The sequence below is a fragment of the Grammomys surdaster genome, unplaced genomic scaffold (assembly GCF_004785775.1).
Source record: "Grammomys surdaster isolate TR1022 unplaced genomic scaffold, NIH_TR_1.0 170, whole genome shotgun sequence".
NCBI lineage: Eukaryota > Metazoa > Chordata > Mammalia > Rodentia > Muridae > Grammomys > Grammomys surdaster.
Window position 1 is genome coordinate 11,119,970 of NW_021604618.1, and position 16,487 is coordinate 11,136,456.

General features: G+C 41.5%; 1 protein-coding gene across 3 annotated transcripts; it reads right to left on the bottom strand.

The window, feature by feature from the left end:
• Positions 1–2,210: 2,210 nt before the first annotated feature.
• On the bottom strand, positions 2,211–13,341 carry Arl14ep (ADP ribosylation factor like GTPase 14 effector protein). Of its 3 annotated transcripts, none has more exons than XM_028767010.1 (5): positions 13,256–13,341; positions 8,426–8,912; positions 6,382–6,509; positions 4,751–4,975; positions 2,211–4,251 (listed from the first exon to the last, which is right to left on the bottom strand). In XM_028767010.1, the coding sequence occupies exons 2-5, from the start codon at positions 8,849–8,851 to the stop codon at positions 4,197–4,199; spliced, it is 834 nt and encodes a 277-aa protein (XP_028622843.1). In that variant the 5' UTR covers positions 8,852–8,912; positions 13,256–13,341; the 3' UTR covers positions 2,211–4,196. The 3 variants fall into 3 exon arrangements, with proteins under 3 accessions (XP_028622843.1, XP_028622842.1, XP_028622844.1); XM_028767009.1 differs by having other exon boundaries at positions 13,193–13,292; XM_028767011.1 differs by lacking the exon at positions 2,211–4,251 and having other exon boundaries at positions 4,747–4,975; positions 13,193–13,292.
• Between the last annotated feature and the right edge of the window lie 3,146 nt (positions 13,342–16,487).

Consider the following 16,487-nt stretch of genomic DNA (forward strand, 5'->3'; position numbering starts at 1 on the left):
GGATGCCTGCAGGTATCACAATGCACAGGTATACATGAATCTAGAAGATGTAAAAATGGAAACTTGGAACAGCCAGACTTGGTCAGTCAGACTGGATCAAAACTTCTAGAGCAGTGGTTCTCAACCTGTGGGTCTATCATGTGTCCAGCATATCAAATATTTATATTATGATTCATAATCAAAGTAAATTTATGGCTAGGGGTCACTACATGAGGAAATGTTCTAAAGGGTTGAAACTCTTAAAGAATGTGATCCTGTAAATGCTGTTTTCTTACTAGTTTTTACAGTAAAATTTTAAAGGAAAAGTCACCATGTGACAATTCTCATATCAAAGCTTCAGAGATGACTACATGGAAATCCTCTTCCAAAACACCTCAATATAGCAAAGTGTCTGAGACCTTTGTTGTAAGAGTGAAATCTACTGAGTAGGAAACTGCTCAGGGCCAGGACCTAGAGAGGAGGAACTTGTAAGCGTAATGATGGAGGGTGCAAATTGCATGGAGCCTCTTCCTTAAGGACGTGTTTTATTCACTGACAAAGCCCAGGTTTAGGGCCTGAACATTTCTTAGCATTTTGGGGGGCTTCAGGTGGAGGCTGCCTCCCAATAGGGTACATAGGATCACAGCTGTTTTTATCTGCTTTCACTGCCAAATTCCAGATAACCAGAAGAAAGCAGGCTTGTGAGTTTAACAGTCCCGATTCCTCCAATGCTTACTCTAGGCTGTGCTTCCTACATAGTTGTATAAAAGGAAATCTAGTAAGGGTTTATTTTTACTTACATTTTAATCGAAGGTCTTACTAGGAACTATTTTGGGATAGATGTTAATTGGGCTACTGTATCAGCTACTGTTCTCCAGAGATTTGTGTGTTATATAATCTAACTAGATGTCTCAATATAAACATTAGTAACTCTTACTGAAGTGGTATAAGGCAAAGCCCAAGGATTAGCTGTTTATTAATCTATCTAGTGATTTAAAGCATTGTTGCTACTGCCTATTTGCCAAGCATGACTTCACGCACTACTTACAACAGAATGTCCTAGAGAAGTAGCTGAAACAATGGGCTGCTCATCCTAACAACTTTTGTCTACTACTTCCACTTCCATAAAATCTTGCCCATCTGCCCCACCCATGGTATTAGAGTAATGTAACCTGGACCCACTACCAAGGCCTTTCAGGAGCAATCCTGGTTCCCACCCACCGTTAACATTTCTCTCTCCCCTTCTCATTGGTGTTGTAGTGCTTATTCCAGAAAGACTCTGGCAACATTACCAACCAGAAAAGGAGTAGATGGCTCATCTGGTGAAAGCCTGGTAAACTGAGTTTGATCCACAGGATCCATGGAAAGGTGGAAGAAGAGAAGGGGACCCAGGTGTCCTCTGACCTCCATCCCATTGGCACTCACTCACCAAATAATACTCTTTTTGGTTTCTAAAAACTAGATTGTTTTGCATCACTGTGATAATACTTAATACAATGACTGTAAGGTGACGGGTTTGTGGTGTTTATTTTCAGTGACACCAGCAGATGTCAGCAAAAACTAAGGTGTCACATGAATTTCCAGTAAGCATGTAAGCTTTTCCCCAGAGTAGCCAGAAGTCAAGTGCAAGGCTTAATACAGAGGTCGGTCTGGGCAGGACACACCTTTGTTCTGCATTGCCAACCAATTTTTAATCACCTTTTTTGGAGGTGAGACGGGTGTGATCATAGATTGGGATATAGATCTATGAATAAGACTTTTTCAAATACTCAATGTTCTTGTTAACCAACAAAAATCTACACCAAATAACAGAAAGGATCGTTTTCAGTGGCAAGACGGCTCAGAGGATGAAGTGCTTGCTCTTCAAGTGTGGATGGGTTTGGATCTCCAGCACCCATTGAAGTCCTTGAGTGTGGTGGCTTACCTGTAATCACAGAGCTGAGGGAAAGATTGGCAATCCCTGGGCAAGCTGGCTAGCTAGAACGGTCCAATCAGCAAGCTCCAGGGCCAGTGAGTCGCACAATCTCAGCAAATACAGTGGCAAGCAACTGAGGATACAACCAAATCAACCTTGGGCCTCCACATCTACATATCCGATGCACACTCATGCGCATGCGCACTCACACACTTAAAAATAATAAATAGTAAGCTTGTGTTACTTCTAAAATACTGTCTTTATTAGTTACTCAAGATCTCACACACACTTAAAAATAATAAACAAGTCTGCATTGTTTATTTTTAAAAGTCTTTATTAATTTAAGTTCTTTCTCTCTCACACACATACATACTTAAAAATTAAACAGTAAGCCTGCATTGTTTATTTCTAAAATACAGTCTTTATTAGTTTACTCAAGATCAGATATACTTTTGTCTATAAACTCTACAATATTTTTGGTTCCCAAATACACACAAAGAACAAACAGCAGAACCGTTGAGAACCTTCCCCTTGGAAACATTATTATTCTCTTTACAAAAAGAACAGATCTGGTCTAAGGAATGATTAACTGTAGCCATTTTTTATATAAAGTCTTTTCCCCATTAGAAATATACTCTCATTGTAGGAAAAAATCAATGCCCCAAATTTTAATTTTAGCAGCATGGTAAACACATGCATGTCACCCCAGTATGAAAAAGGCTGTGGTACAGAGGCTGCAGAGGTCCAGGGCCAGCCTGGGTTACATTGTCAAAGAAAAACTCTAAATGAAAACACATTTAATTCCAAGTTGGAAATGGCAGCTTATCAAAGAAAAGCAAGTGAGTACAGAGATAACTAAACAAAAATGTTATTGTGCTGGAAAACTCCAACTGGCTTCCATGCTTCCAAGTCTTTTAAGCTGTAAAGATTCAGGAACAACAGAACCTTGGAGACTACAAGAGGCTTTAGTGAGTAAGAAGTGCTGGAGATGTTTTTATTCTGAGTTCTCAGCAAGACTTCAGCAGTACCCAGAAGCCTTGTTTCTATCCCATATGTCCCAGCATCTCCATTTTTCATCACTCTTGAGGGACATATTTAGAAGTCTCAATCCTCCCATCTATCCACCATCTCAACAGCCACAAATCCTGCTGTGATGATCTGACTAAGGGCCCCATAGGCTCATACACTTGAATTCGTATTTACCAGTGAGTGGTACTATTAGGTAAGAATTAGGAGGGGTGGCCTTGTTGGAAAAGTGTGTCACTGGTGCTGAGCATTGTTTCAAAAGCCATGCCAGGCTGAGTCTCTCTTGCCTTTGGGTAAGGACATAAAGGTCTCAGATACTGATACAACATCTGTCTGCAGGCTACCATGCTCCCCACCATGATGCTAATAGGCTAAGCCTTTGAAACTGTAAGCAAGCCCTCAATACAATGCTTCCTTATAAGTGTTGCCTTGCTTGGTCATGGTATCTCTTCACAGCAATAGAAGAGTGACTGAGACAAATGTGTGCAGCCACTTATGTACTATACACTCATGTCTTAAATGGAAACAGAGGAAAAAATTTTTCTTCAGGAACAAATTTTTACCAAGAATGCACAGATTAAGAACTGAAAAGCAGATGGTGTAATGAACATTTGTGTTCATATCTAGTTAGATGAACTGTATTTTAGCACTTAGGTATCTAGTTTATTTTCAAAATGTCCACCTATTGTGTTGCATGGAGATCAATTTTCTGTGTCACAGGCCCTGCTCCCAGCTAAGGGCTGGGCCTATTTGCACAGCACTGTGAGGCCATGCACCAAAGAAATGCTAATAATCAAGGGGAAAGAGGACTGCTGTATGACCTTTAATTATCCATCAAAACATTAAAGACTTGTAGCTATAAATGGATAAGAAAATTAAAGTTTATATATCGAGAATTGGAGTTTTATTGTGTTGCCTAAAAGTAGTCTAAACAGTGTTTGACTGTTTTGTTAGTAACATTGATCAGGAACCTTTCTGACCATTCCAATGTTGAGAAACATCTATTTACAATAAATGGCCTTTAACGTTACGCTTTTACCATAACTTCGTGTAGGACGGTCTTGCTCATCCCAGCTGCTTCTCTCAGCAATGTGGGTAAGTTTCCATCACCAGGTTCCTCTGAGGCACATCTGTCTCCAGAACAGCAATGGTAATCAACACTCCCATGACCAGCGGCGATGTCTACAATTCCATTGACGACTGATCCAAATTTCCAGAAATGTCACTGTTCATTTCTTTGCTGCATTTTCGTCTTTGCTGGTCAATATTTGGGTGATCATTTTTGTAAAATATCATATGGGTGACAGGGAGATAACAGACCATATGCTTTGCTGTAAGTGAATTAAATAACAGGTGTACAGAGAGCAACCACTGGCAGAACGGAAAAGAAGCTCCTGATTGGCACAGACCACGAAGCACAGCTGCTAAGCCCATCCTGACTTCTGCACTGGGAAGGTAGACTCCGTGCAGCTAACAGTATACTGAGGTAAACTCAAATCTGCATTAGGCTGCTATGGGATGGGGAGGATTCAGCTAAATCATCAACACTGAAACTTGTTCATATGGGAACCCTAAAAATCGCAACTACCTACACTTGTTAGACTGACCCAGACCAGCTTAGAGCCGACTCTGGAAAAACAACCCATCTAAATTTACACCAAATAAAGAATTGTAAAGCACCCCAAATGCGACCAAATTCATACTAAGGTGTTTCAGACTTATTTATCACCAGTTAGGCTATACTTGCATCTAAAAGCGACAGAATTTTAAAGAGAGGGAGGAAGAGAGAGAGAGTGTTTTAGAGCCCCGTAGTTTGATGCTATCAATTACCCAGCATGTTTATTATGGATTATCTCTCCTCCTTCAATCTCTATCTGCTCATACAGCCACTTGCGGTCGCAGCGGCACTCAGCCCCACATTTGGTAGAGCCACAAGTGGGACAGGCGTAGAAGCATCCTAAGCAGTCCTCGTCCAGGCAGTCGCAGAGGTCCATGCCGCTGAAAATCAGCAGGCCCTGGCTGTCATACACCTTACTCTTTGCTGGAATAATTTGTCTGTAAAATAAAACAGTGAGCTGCACTTCATACATATTATATTTGAATATTTAGTTGAAAATAAGATATGAAGAAAATGGAGGTAAAGTATTTCTATGTAGAGACGCAGTCTACTAAACTGGCTTACTATGTACTCCCCAGGAGAGTTCTAGATGGGAAGAGTGGCCTAAATGAGGACAATAAAGGACCACTGAAGCCACGCAGATGTTAGCTCAGGGCTGGTGGGGCAGCTCAATGGCCAAGATGCTCAGTGTTCAAGCGTGGTAACTGAGGGATTCCTGGACCCAAGGCTGGAGGCAAAAACGGACTTCAGGTTTCCTCTGATCTCCTACACCCATGACATGATATATGCACCCACATACATACATACACATTAAGATGTACACAAATACTACTTATAACTAAAACGAATTGTATAAGGAAATGTCCCACCAAAAGGCTTTACACAAAGCATCAGAGGAATGAGTAGCTGGCAGAGACTCACTTTATTGGTTACCAAATGATACTGCTGTGAACACAGGACACCTCCTCCTCTAGAGGTCTTACACTCTAATCAATCTGCTTCTTGTTTCTTCTTTTTTAAAAAAAGACTTATTAATTATTATATACATAGTGTTCTGCCTGCACATATGCTTGCATGTCAGAAGAGGGCATCAGATCCCATTACAGATGATTGTGAGCCACCATGTGGTTGCTGGGAATTGAACTCAGAACCTCTAGAAGAGCAGCCAGTGCTCTCAACCTCTGAGCCATCTCTCCATCCAGTCCTGTTTCTTTTTTTAATGACTTCTGGTAAATCTGGTCTGAAAATATTTTAAATCACTCAATGGAAAACTTCACAGTTGGAATAAAGGCAAATATGTCGATTCCAGTAAGAAGACAGCCCTATCTGTTATAACAAATTTGTCAGTGTCTTTTGGACAGCCTCAATGTTAGGATATATATTTTAAGTGACTTAGCTCCTGTTCCTTCTGTTGACTATACTAGAACTGTGTCTACTTCTGACCTGTGCTAATCGAAAGCACTCTTGAGTTCTCATAAATACTGTACACAGAAAGCAGACACATCAAGACGAGAGCATCAGTATCAAATTTTGCAAACTAGACACCAGAGAGCTCTAAGATGTTTCTTCAATTATTTTAACTCTAATTCCAAAATATTACCTCGTTCACTTCATGCTACCTTCTCAGAAAGAAGCTTCTAGAGTTCCATCGGATGCTTTATTTTCTTATGAGTGACAGCCAAGGCTTTCAGGTTTAACTCATCAGAATACAACTTAAAATGATTGGTCAGAAAAATAATGAAAATTAAGGAAAACAAACAAACAAACAACAAAACCACAGGAATAAAGTAGCCGTGCAGCAGTAACACAACAAATAACCGACAGACTGGAACTGGCTGCCCACCTGTCGGAACCAGCGCTTGTATTTTTGGTGAGCTTCCTTTTCTCCCTTTTACCACTTTCTGGAGCAAATTCAGTTTGCTTTCCTGGGTTTGTAAACTGAAGTGACCTCAGAGCCTTAGCAGTCCTTCCCTGAATAAAAGTAAGAAAACTATAAATTAAAATCTTGAGATCAAATAGGAGTTTATTTAGCATTAGCCCAGGTTACCCCCCAGTTAAGAATGCAGTTTGGAACATACACAGAAAGGAAGGTGGGAAAAGCCACTCTTCTAGTCTATATTCAAACTTTTGTACTATTTTTCCTCCTTTTGTCTCTTAGGCAGCAGGTGCAAGAGCCTGGCACACTGAGGACAGCAAATGGCTGCCACCTCAAGAGAGAAGGAGCAAAAAGTGTCACATAATCCACCAGCACAGAACCGAGCTTCCAAATATCAAGTCTCTGTCCTTCAGAACTTCTAACTTTAAGAGGAGAGAAGTACGGTAGCTTCACATTCTGAAGTGTACTGTGTGTGTATGTCTATATACACACACGTATATGTACATATATACATGTATATATACACACACACTGTATATATATAGACATACAGTGTCTGTATATATATATATATTATAGGCTCTGGTAAATCAAAAGTTTGGTGCTAAGATTTTAAGTCTGTTATTTTGGGGAGGTAAAAATAGGTGGTCTTTCAAAATGCTTTCATACACCCAAAGCCAAGATTAGGTGGTATAGAAGTCAGTCATGTAAGAACAATGGAGAGATGAGGTGAAGACATCCAAGTCTAGAATCATCGAGTATCTATGACGAACTTCACATAGTTCTGGGTCCTGGAGATATGCCTGAGAGGAACACAATACACACAACTTAAAATTTTACTTTGGTTTATTAATACAACAAAAAGGAGAAAACTGAGAAAATATGCCAGCAGCAAGAATTATAGAATGCTTAAAGAGAACCTCTGAGAAATGCTCCTGAGGGGGTAAAGACACCTTCACGAATCTCAACTTTTCTGATATAAATGACCTGTGTACAGGCATGAAACCTGAGAAAAGCATAAAATATTTCATACTTTACAATGTAAAAACTATGTGCTCTTTGAGCACAGGGAGCCCTAAATTTAACCTTAATTATATTCAGAACTTAGAGGCAGAAACATTATGAAAAGTCACAAATATTTAAAAACTTCAGATAAGAATGAAATAATTTGTTTGGATTTGGACCCAGGGACAAAGGGCTGAGGTGTGCACCCTCCTCCCCCTACTGTTTCCCCATGGCGACTTCCCTGGCCTTGGTCCTTGGGGCCAGTGAATTTGCCCATCTGAGAGCAATTTCCCGGTAAACCTACCTTGGAGGCCAGGTCTACTTTGGTATGTAAAATATGTACCTCAGTCCTTTATCCTGGGGTCCCAAACCAAACATCTTCAAAGGAGAAAAACTGAAATTAGATTCACTGACTACTGGCTACTATGACTTAGGCCTGGAGGCCCCAGTTCAGGAAGGCTGACGGAGGACCACTGTCATGGGAACGAGGCTGGTTCTCCATGAGAACATGGAGAGTTCCAGGCCAGTCTGCTACAGAGTAAGCCCCCACCTCAAACCCAAAATAAAAATCAATGATAAGCCACTTCTTTGATTCTTTTCTTAAAGCAGTGCTTTAGTCCTAGACAAAGACAGACATCATCCCTGGTGTGCAGTCTCCAGTAGGCGAAACATTCACTTAGCTACTTCAGTAACAGAAAAGGATCTACGCTCCCTAAACTGCCAATGTTCTAAAGGCCATTACTAAACTCTGCTCCCTAAGGTCTAAGAACAGAAGCTGTAGCTTTGAAATCTTGGGCACATTACGTTCTTTTGTTCTAAGCCCTTGTTTACTGTTCATTCTGGACCTTGAGTGTATGGAAACATTTTAAAACATCACTATTTCACCTCAACTTTAAATCTGTTATATGCTAATGAATGTGATAGAAATATGATAAATATGATCTTATAGTTACTCTGCATATTTAACGTCCCACACTGTAGAAAGCCTAATGGCATCTATACATACATCTGATTCGGGTTTCCGTCTCTGGCGATCATCTGAATCAACATCCACACTTCCATTGATGATCTGGGTACATTTTGGACAAAGCTTCCAACCAGGTACGAGCTGCCTTCCAAACTTTGCGCTCAGAAAAGTGGCATCATCTAAGTCAATTACATGCAGATTCTTTTTGGCTAGCTTCTTGTGTATGTTAAATGGGTCACAACACGACTTCTGTAACTCTTCAAATCTGTCAATATAAATTTTTACATGATGGAGACAAATTGTATTATTCCCAGAAAGTGTCATTCCAGTTCTAAGCTGAAGTAAGAGCATGTCATTTGATGACAATTCTTTCAATGTCTTGAAACCTGTGTGCCGAGTATAGAAGGTTTTATGGCAGTCGTGTGTGGTACGAAGCTGGACTCCAACTGAACACGGATCCATCATCCTTGAATCTACCACGCTTCCCCTGTTTTATTTTATCTAGAAATCTCTTTGATAGGCCAACCTAGAGAAAACATTAAAGACAGATTTGTACTGAAAATTCTGGTTTGGAAAACTGTAAAAAGTTAGTAAAATGCAGGTTCTTTAGAAAACAAAAGCAAAGCACAGCAAACATGGAGTAGCAGGAAATACCAAAAGCCTACAATAAAAAAGATTGTATTTATCACAGAAATCGAGAAAAAGTCTTGTCAGGTTAGATCTATACCAGAATATTTGCAATCACAGCTACAATGTTAACATCACATTACATGGTTTAAGGAGAGAAGTGGAAGAAACAAGAAATGTTCACATGAGAAATATTAGAGGCTCAACAGAAAAACTGCTTAGAATTTGTAGGGGATTTAACAAGGATGCTAGAAACCAAAACACTGTATGCTTTATGCAATATACAAACGTTACAAAAATACAAAATACCTTTTTGGAATCCTACAAATTCAATACTATTTTAATCAAAAGACAATTGGAAACCCCCTCTGCCTTCCTGCTGGAGTGTGAAAGCTGACTGCATGAAAGAGTACAAGTCCTAGAAAATGTGAAAGAAAAGAATGGCTGATTTATTAGAAAGATAATTAAAGACGCTATGGTATTGCTGTAGTACAGACAAACAGACTGGGTTTTGTTGTATGATGTGGTACTGTAAATAGATGGCATTATAAACCAAAGTGAAAAGGATTACTGGTTAACATTAAAAAAGAAAAAATTAAATCTCATCTGGATGAACAATCACACATGAAAAGCCTAAACAAAACCTTCTGCAACCGTCTTCTACCTCTAGACACAGGGAAATTACCCCACAGCCATCTTGGGAGTAGAGTGTACAGGGTCTGGTAACCATAGCAACTAACTGATACATTGAGACTAGAATGGCAAAGGAATTGTAACCACTTCACAGGAAGTGACATGACAGGATAACTGTAGGAAAGACTCAAGGATGTAATCTCCAGGAGGCTGTCATTCATGAGGGTGTTACCCATATTCCTGTAAATAATCTCATCAATATTCTATACCATAAGCCAAACAAACTCCCTGGCTCACCAGTATTTACTTTGGTGGGATCATTATTTAGGTTTGTGGCTGGTGCCTCAGATGTGGTAAACAGATATTTGTTTAACCTCTGGTAAACAGGGAAAGTTAGTGCAAGGAAGTATGGGGCCTGCTGTGCCAGTACCATGAGGGCCTGCAATCAGTTGAACAAGCAGAGGATACACTGTAGTCCTTGAGACTACAGCATATGTGAGCTGAGACTGCCAGCAACTCATGATGGCAGTTGCATGGCTCCTGATATATATTATAAGACACTCAACTTGGTGGGCGATTTGGATGAAAGAGAGAACAAGATGAAGGAGGTGCTGGTTGCCATTCTTACAGGAACCCAAAAACTGGGAACCCAAGGAAAGAATCTTATAGGATAGTGAAGGAAAAAATGAGATCTTCAGTACAGGAAAAAGAAAATTCACAATTCAGCATGCAGATGGCCTGGAGCAGGAAACTGAGAATACTCTGCCCTGAACTCCCTGAAATAGACAAAGTCCTGGGTTCAATTCCCAGCACTGTAGAAACAAGTGGTAACATTCCTACAATCTCACCATCTGGGAGGCCGACTGATCAGAAATTCAAGGTCAGTCTCAGCTACATCCCTGGATGCCAGTCTGGGCTAGAAACTATCTCAAAAGAGGGGGAAAGGTCATCTCAGGAAGGTCAAACTAAGGAAGTTTATTTTTAGAAACCTAAATCCCTAAAGTACTATAATCTTTGATGGGTCAATTGTAGAAAATTAAACTGCCCATCCAATCATTGTATTTAAAACAAACAAACAAACAAACAAACAAACCCAAAAAAGCAAAGTGTGTATCGGTGCTTTGCTTGCATGGATGTCTGTGTCTTACATGGCTGCAAAGGCTAGAAAGTGGAGCATCAGACGCCATGGAACTGGAGTTGCAGTTGTTAGCTGCTATGTGGGTGCTGGGGATTCAACCTAGGTCTTTGGGAAAAGCACCTAGTGCTCTTAACTGATGACCCATCTCTTCAGTTCCAGTCACTGCATTTTTTTTTTTTTTAAAGGATCTCTTTGGAGTCACTGTTAAAGGAGAACTGTCTACAGTTGTTGCCAGATACAAATTAGGTAAATTTGCAAATTTGTGCTTTAGATAATGAAGTATCAATTATGTACTACATATTGCTAAAAAGTTAATCCTGTCTGTCTGAAATTCTTATCTAAGTGGATAGTCATGAATCTTTATCTGCTAAATTTGGCACCTCCATTTTCAGAGCCTTTTAGTAAGCAGAGCCTTCTTTGGTTCTAGCTCTTTCTTGCTTGAGCTAAAACTGACTTCCTGAAGAACAACTTACAGGAACTGCTCAGTTTAAATTTCCTACCTGAGGTGTTTCTTTTCCAGACAAGACTGTTGGCAACAGTCAAGATGGTTCAGTCAGTATAGTGCTCGATATGTAAGCATAAGGACCCAGGCATTATTCCGTGAACCCACACAAAAGCAAAAAAGCCAAGTGCTCGGTGCTCATCTGTAATCCCAGTGCCGGGAAAACAGAGGCAGGAGGATCCCTGGGGCTAGACACTCTAATTGACAAATATTAACACCAAATACACTATACTTTAACGCCTGAATGGGTCAGTGGGTCTGAAGGCCCTTCTTGGGTATGTGTGGCATTGTATATGCATCTATTTTGTTTTCCAAACAGCAAAAAATACCTCTGACAAGTATTTAACTAAATGACTTACTCCAGGTTTTATTTTGCTTTTGTTGTTGTCGTTTTTATGCTTTAAACAGTCATTAACTGAATTCCTGGGGATTTTATCCAAGAGAAAGCTCATGATTTCTAGTGTCTGTTTTATTTATACATTTATCAATTATTTACTGAACTGCTCATTTCTACTGATCAACTGGAACAAAATATTTCTCAATTCAATTTTAAGTCCCATTGTTTCGAGGCCCATAAAGTTTGGCCAATCACTCACGGGTCAACTTAGCAAAACCTCCTCAGAGTGTGGTGGCTCTAGGGTTACATGTTCTCTGACCACCACGGGATCCAGTCACCTGTATACCCCACTTGTTCACATCAGTTCTTCAAGCATCACTAATTCCTTTGTCTCCTCAGAGGTAAGTTTCCATCAACCTATGTAAACGAGTAACTTCAAGTCTTTCTGCTTTACAGAAACATCATACTTTGCTACTTGTTAATCTATTATACACAAAGCTCCAAGGGCAAGGAATTACCGATTCTCTCTACAGTCATGGCTTCTCTAATTAGCAAATTCTGGCACTTTACTCTTAAGAACTTTTTAAAATAAACACATGTTGAGAAATTCCTAGAATCCCAAACGTCAGACTTTCTTTGAAATCGATGTGATCAGATCCCACCTTTCTGCAATCATCCCCACCTCTGTATGGAATTCACTCACCAATGTCCCTAATCTCTGCCATATCAATATGACTCAAATCATCAGACTGATCCAACAGACACCTACTATGTACATGGCACTATGTAGTGCAGAAAAAAAGTTAAAACAAAACAAAAAACCCAACCCATCAAAGTGCTTAACTAAAATCACACGGCTAGAGCCGAGAAGACTGTGAATTTTAAAGACGGTCTGGAGAGACAGTTTTAGAGGCTGCTCTTCCAGAAGACCCGATTTCAATTCCCAACACCCACACGGTGGCTCATAATATCCTGCAACTCCAATTTTAAGGGAATCCAACGCCCTGTTCTGATCTCTCTGGGCATCAGCCACGAACTGCTGGCACATACATGCTGGCAAAACATCCATCCATACAAAATAAAGTAATTAAAAAATGTTTTAAAAGTTGGACTTGGGAGGCAGAGGCAGGCGGATCTCTGAATTCTAGGCTAACCTCATCTACACAGAAAATTTAGGTCAGCCAAGACTACACAGAGAAACTGTCTCAAAAAATAAACCAACCAAATCAACAAAACTTAAAAGACCCAGGCCTAGTTACTCATTTCCGTAACCCGAGCTACTCAGGGAGGTGATAGTTAGTTTGGCACGAGCGAGTCCCCACAAAGAAGATGGGGATGAACCCCAGCAGTAGTCAGGCTCTGGGTTCAAATCTTTCTACTGCAAACTAAAAGCCTGTAGTCTGTGACCCGGATACAGTGGCGGACCTACAGTGGTCAGGGTAGAGCCCGCCCGGAGCCAGGCTGCTGCAAGCCGCAAGCCCCCTCCGCCGTGCAGGCCTCCCCTCCCAACCCAAATCCCGGTCCCCCACGGCCTCCCACATTCAAGTGCCATCCGCAGAATCCACTCACAGCCGGGCGGCCCGGTCCACCAGAGCTGTCACGGGTCTCCGTTGGGCTCCGGAACCACCGTACCTGAACAGGCCAAGCTCCGCCTTCCACACTACCGCTTGCACGGCGCAGACACCAAGAGGATGGCGAATGCGGCTAGAGAGACCGCGTATACCATAAAGAGGAGCCGGGAGGCGGCTAGAGCGGAAGCTAGCCCGAAGGCCTCCGGAGGCGGAAGGACTGGGTGCGGGGAAGAGGGAGTGACTCAATTCAAAGCAAGAGTTGCTTCAGATGCTTGCCTGCCCTGGGGAAATTGTATCCTTTCCCGAGGTTGGGGAATTGGGAAGCTCTTGGAGGCCCTCAGCGAACACAAGTTTCCTTTACTTCGTTTGCAAATCTGTTCTGTGCAGGGCATCAAATTAATGCGTCTGGATACCCCTAATCCCTCAGGAGAGTGAGTTAAACGCGACTCAAGGAATGGACCCTTTATTTAAAGTCTCACATTTTATTTTTTGCTTCATTCCAACTAGATATATTACTATACATTATAAAAATGGCTAGTTCTTTGAGTAAAGGTAGGAAATTAACCTTTACATTTTGGGGGTGGAGAGAAGAGACTTGTACTCGTTGTTGTTTTGAGGTGGGGTGAGTTTTTGTTTTGCTTTGGGGACAAGATGTTTTGAGGCAGGACGTTAGAACTCTATATGTAGTCCACGACTCTATGAATGCAATGGTTTCTTGTTTCTGAGAATCTGATGCATCTGGTGTGTTCAGATCAACTCCACCTCCACTGATGCCATCTAGGAGTGCAGGAATGAGTCTGTTCTCTTTGTCAGTTAAAGAATTAGAAAGGAGGAAAGCGTTACCCGAAATTCTAGGGTATCCCTGCAGATTTAACATGTGATAACCTAGGAATTTGGGTCCCTTCCCGGGGATCTTAGTTGAATTAATAAAAGAATAAACTCAACAGAAACGCAAAGATAACTTCCTAGAGTTTAAAAAGAAAAGCCCAGAGCAGGCAATTTGTGAATCTCCGAGTTGCCCCAGAGAGGAGGATGGGGAATATAAACATGGTCAACCACCATGGGCAAGCAGCCTTGGGGTGGAAAGTGGAGTTTCAGAAAGAGAGTAAGGAAGTCTAATGCTAAGTGAGGGAGCTTTGGCCAGCATCGGAAAAAGAAAGATGGAAAAGAACAATAAATAGTTATGCAGTTTTGAGGCAGGCCTCAAAAAGCAGGTCAGACCCAGCCAGGCCAGTCAAACCTAACCAAGGCTCTGCTCTTAACTGCACAGGGCGTTTGAAGTCTGGGAAGGGAAAACATGTTCTTAAGCTGAATCTGCCTTCCTAGAAGAGGTCTCCCAGCCAGGCCCTGACCTACCCCATTGGATTAGACCTTAAGGGAAGAGACTAGGGCATGCCTACAGCTAGACACAAATTCCACTCCCTTCTCTCCAACTCCTCCCACCATTTCTCTCTCCCAAAGTCAGGTACATTGTTGTTGTTTCTTTTTTTTTTTTTTTTTTTGTTTTTTGGTTTTTCGAGACAGGGTTTCTCTGTATAGCCCTGGCTGTCCTGGAACTCACTCTGTAGACCAGGCTGGCCTCGAACTCAGAAATCCGCCTGCCTCTGCCTCCCAAGTGCTGGGATTAAAGGCGTGTGCCACCACCGCCCGGCCTTGTTGTTGTTTCTAAACCAAGAGTCCAATCATTGCTGTGTGAGGCTATTCACAAACAAAAATCAAGAGATGCATCCCTGAAGAAAACTGACTCTCTTCACCAATAGCCATCAAATGCCAAAAGCTCCTCAGCTAAGAGTGGGATTTCCTAGGATCCTCTCTGTTAGGTCCAAAGTGGCCCCTCGAAATGGTGTGCTGGTGACAATGTTCTAAACAGAAGGACCCTGGCCAGGTACGTAGAGGCCTAACGACAGGAACCTCCCTTAATGTTTCAGGAGCCTCCCTTATGCTGCCCAAATGTCAACTACCTTGGGCAAGGTATCTAGTTCTCAGCCAGTCTGAACAGCCTACATCAGCTCAAAGCTTCCCTGTTTCCACTGTTTCCCTTACTCCCTGATAGTCTTGGTAGTTTGATCCCCAGTAAGCCCTTGTGTGGAGTGGTCTAGTTCAATGGTTTCACTATACCCTGGATTACAAATGGCTTCACTACACCCTGGATTACAAATGCCTGTGTTGTTTGGAAGTCTATAAGATCCCTCCCGCTTTGGCCAACAACTTGAAGAGGGGCACTGGGTAGACAACATAAGAGATTATTTTAGGTGTCTCCAAAAATGTGACTGAATTAGGGCTAACAAAATTGTCAGTTTAGACCTACCATGATTTTCCATAACAGTTTTTCTCTTCTGTTTTTGACTGCAAGTGACCCTCTGTTCCACCATATTTTCTATTTATTTTAACTTTTGGCATGCCTCATCATTTACTAACTTACTACATATATTTAACACAATTCTGCCTATGTTTCACAAAGTGCACACTTACTCATATCCTAAATTTAAAACATCCCACGAGCTTTGCATTTATCTCCTAAGCTACTCGCATACTTACTGGCTACAGTTACCACTTCTTATGAATTTCATCCATCCTTAATTAAGCTGCAAAGGCACTCGGCATCGTTGGAGTGAAAAGCTGGAGGAGGCAAGTAGAAGACAAATGGTGTCCTTTTCATGCTGCATTAGCTACTGTGTTTTATCCTGATGAAAACTGTAAAACTTTTTAAAAAGGAGTGCGGAGATAAAGGAGGAGCTGTGACCCAGAATCTCTTACGCTGATGCTAGTGCCTCCAATAAGGCTGTGTCTCTATGGGGTTAATGGGGTTAGGGTAAGAGAGATTCCCTTCCTCTTTATTCCCCAGTCTAAGCATCATGAGGCATCCTCTATGGGATGCTAACTGGTCCTTAGGAGAGTAAGGATGGGAAACTGCTGAGCATCCTATAAAGTACAGGATGGTCCCTGCGATTACCAACTGACTCAATATTTCAAGCGTTCGAAACTCTAACCTAAAGGAACGAGGAAGGCACGGTGAGGATAAGGGCTGATCAACAAGCAGCAGCACTGGGATTTTTCTGGCTGATTAGATAGAGATAGTGAGAAGAAGCTAGAGCACAGATGGAAGAGTGAGCCAGAAAGAATGAGTAAAGGGAAGGCCTCCAGTGTTGCGGGAGCTGTGTTTGTGATAGCAGGTGAAGATGCACAGGTCAAAGAGAGTCAGGATGAGAGGACTCTAAGCTGGAAGATGAGGGTTGGGGAAATGTCAGTCTGTAATTACTGTTACATCCTTGGGGAGAGATAGGTAAGGGCAA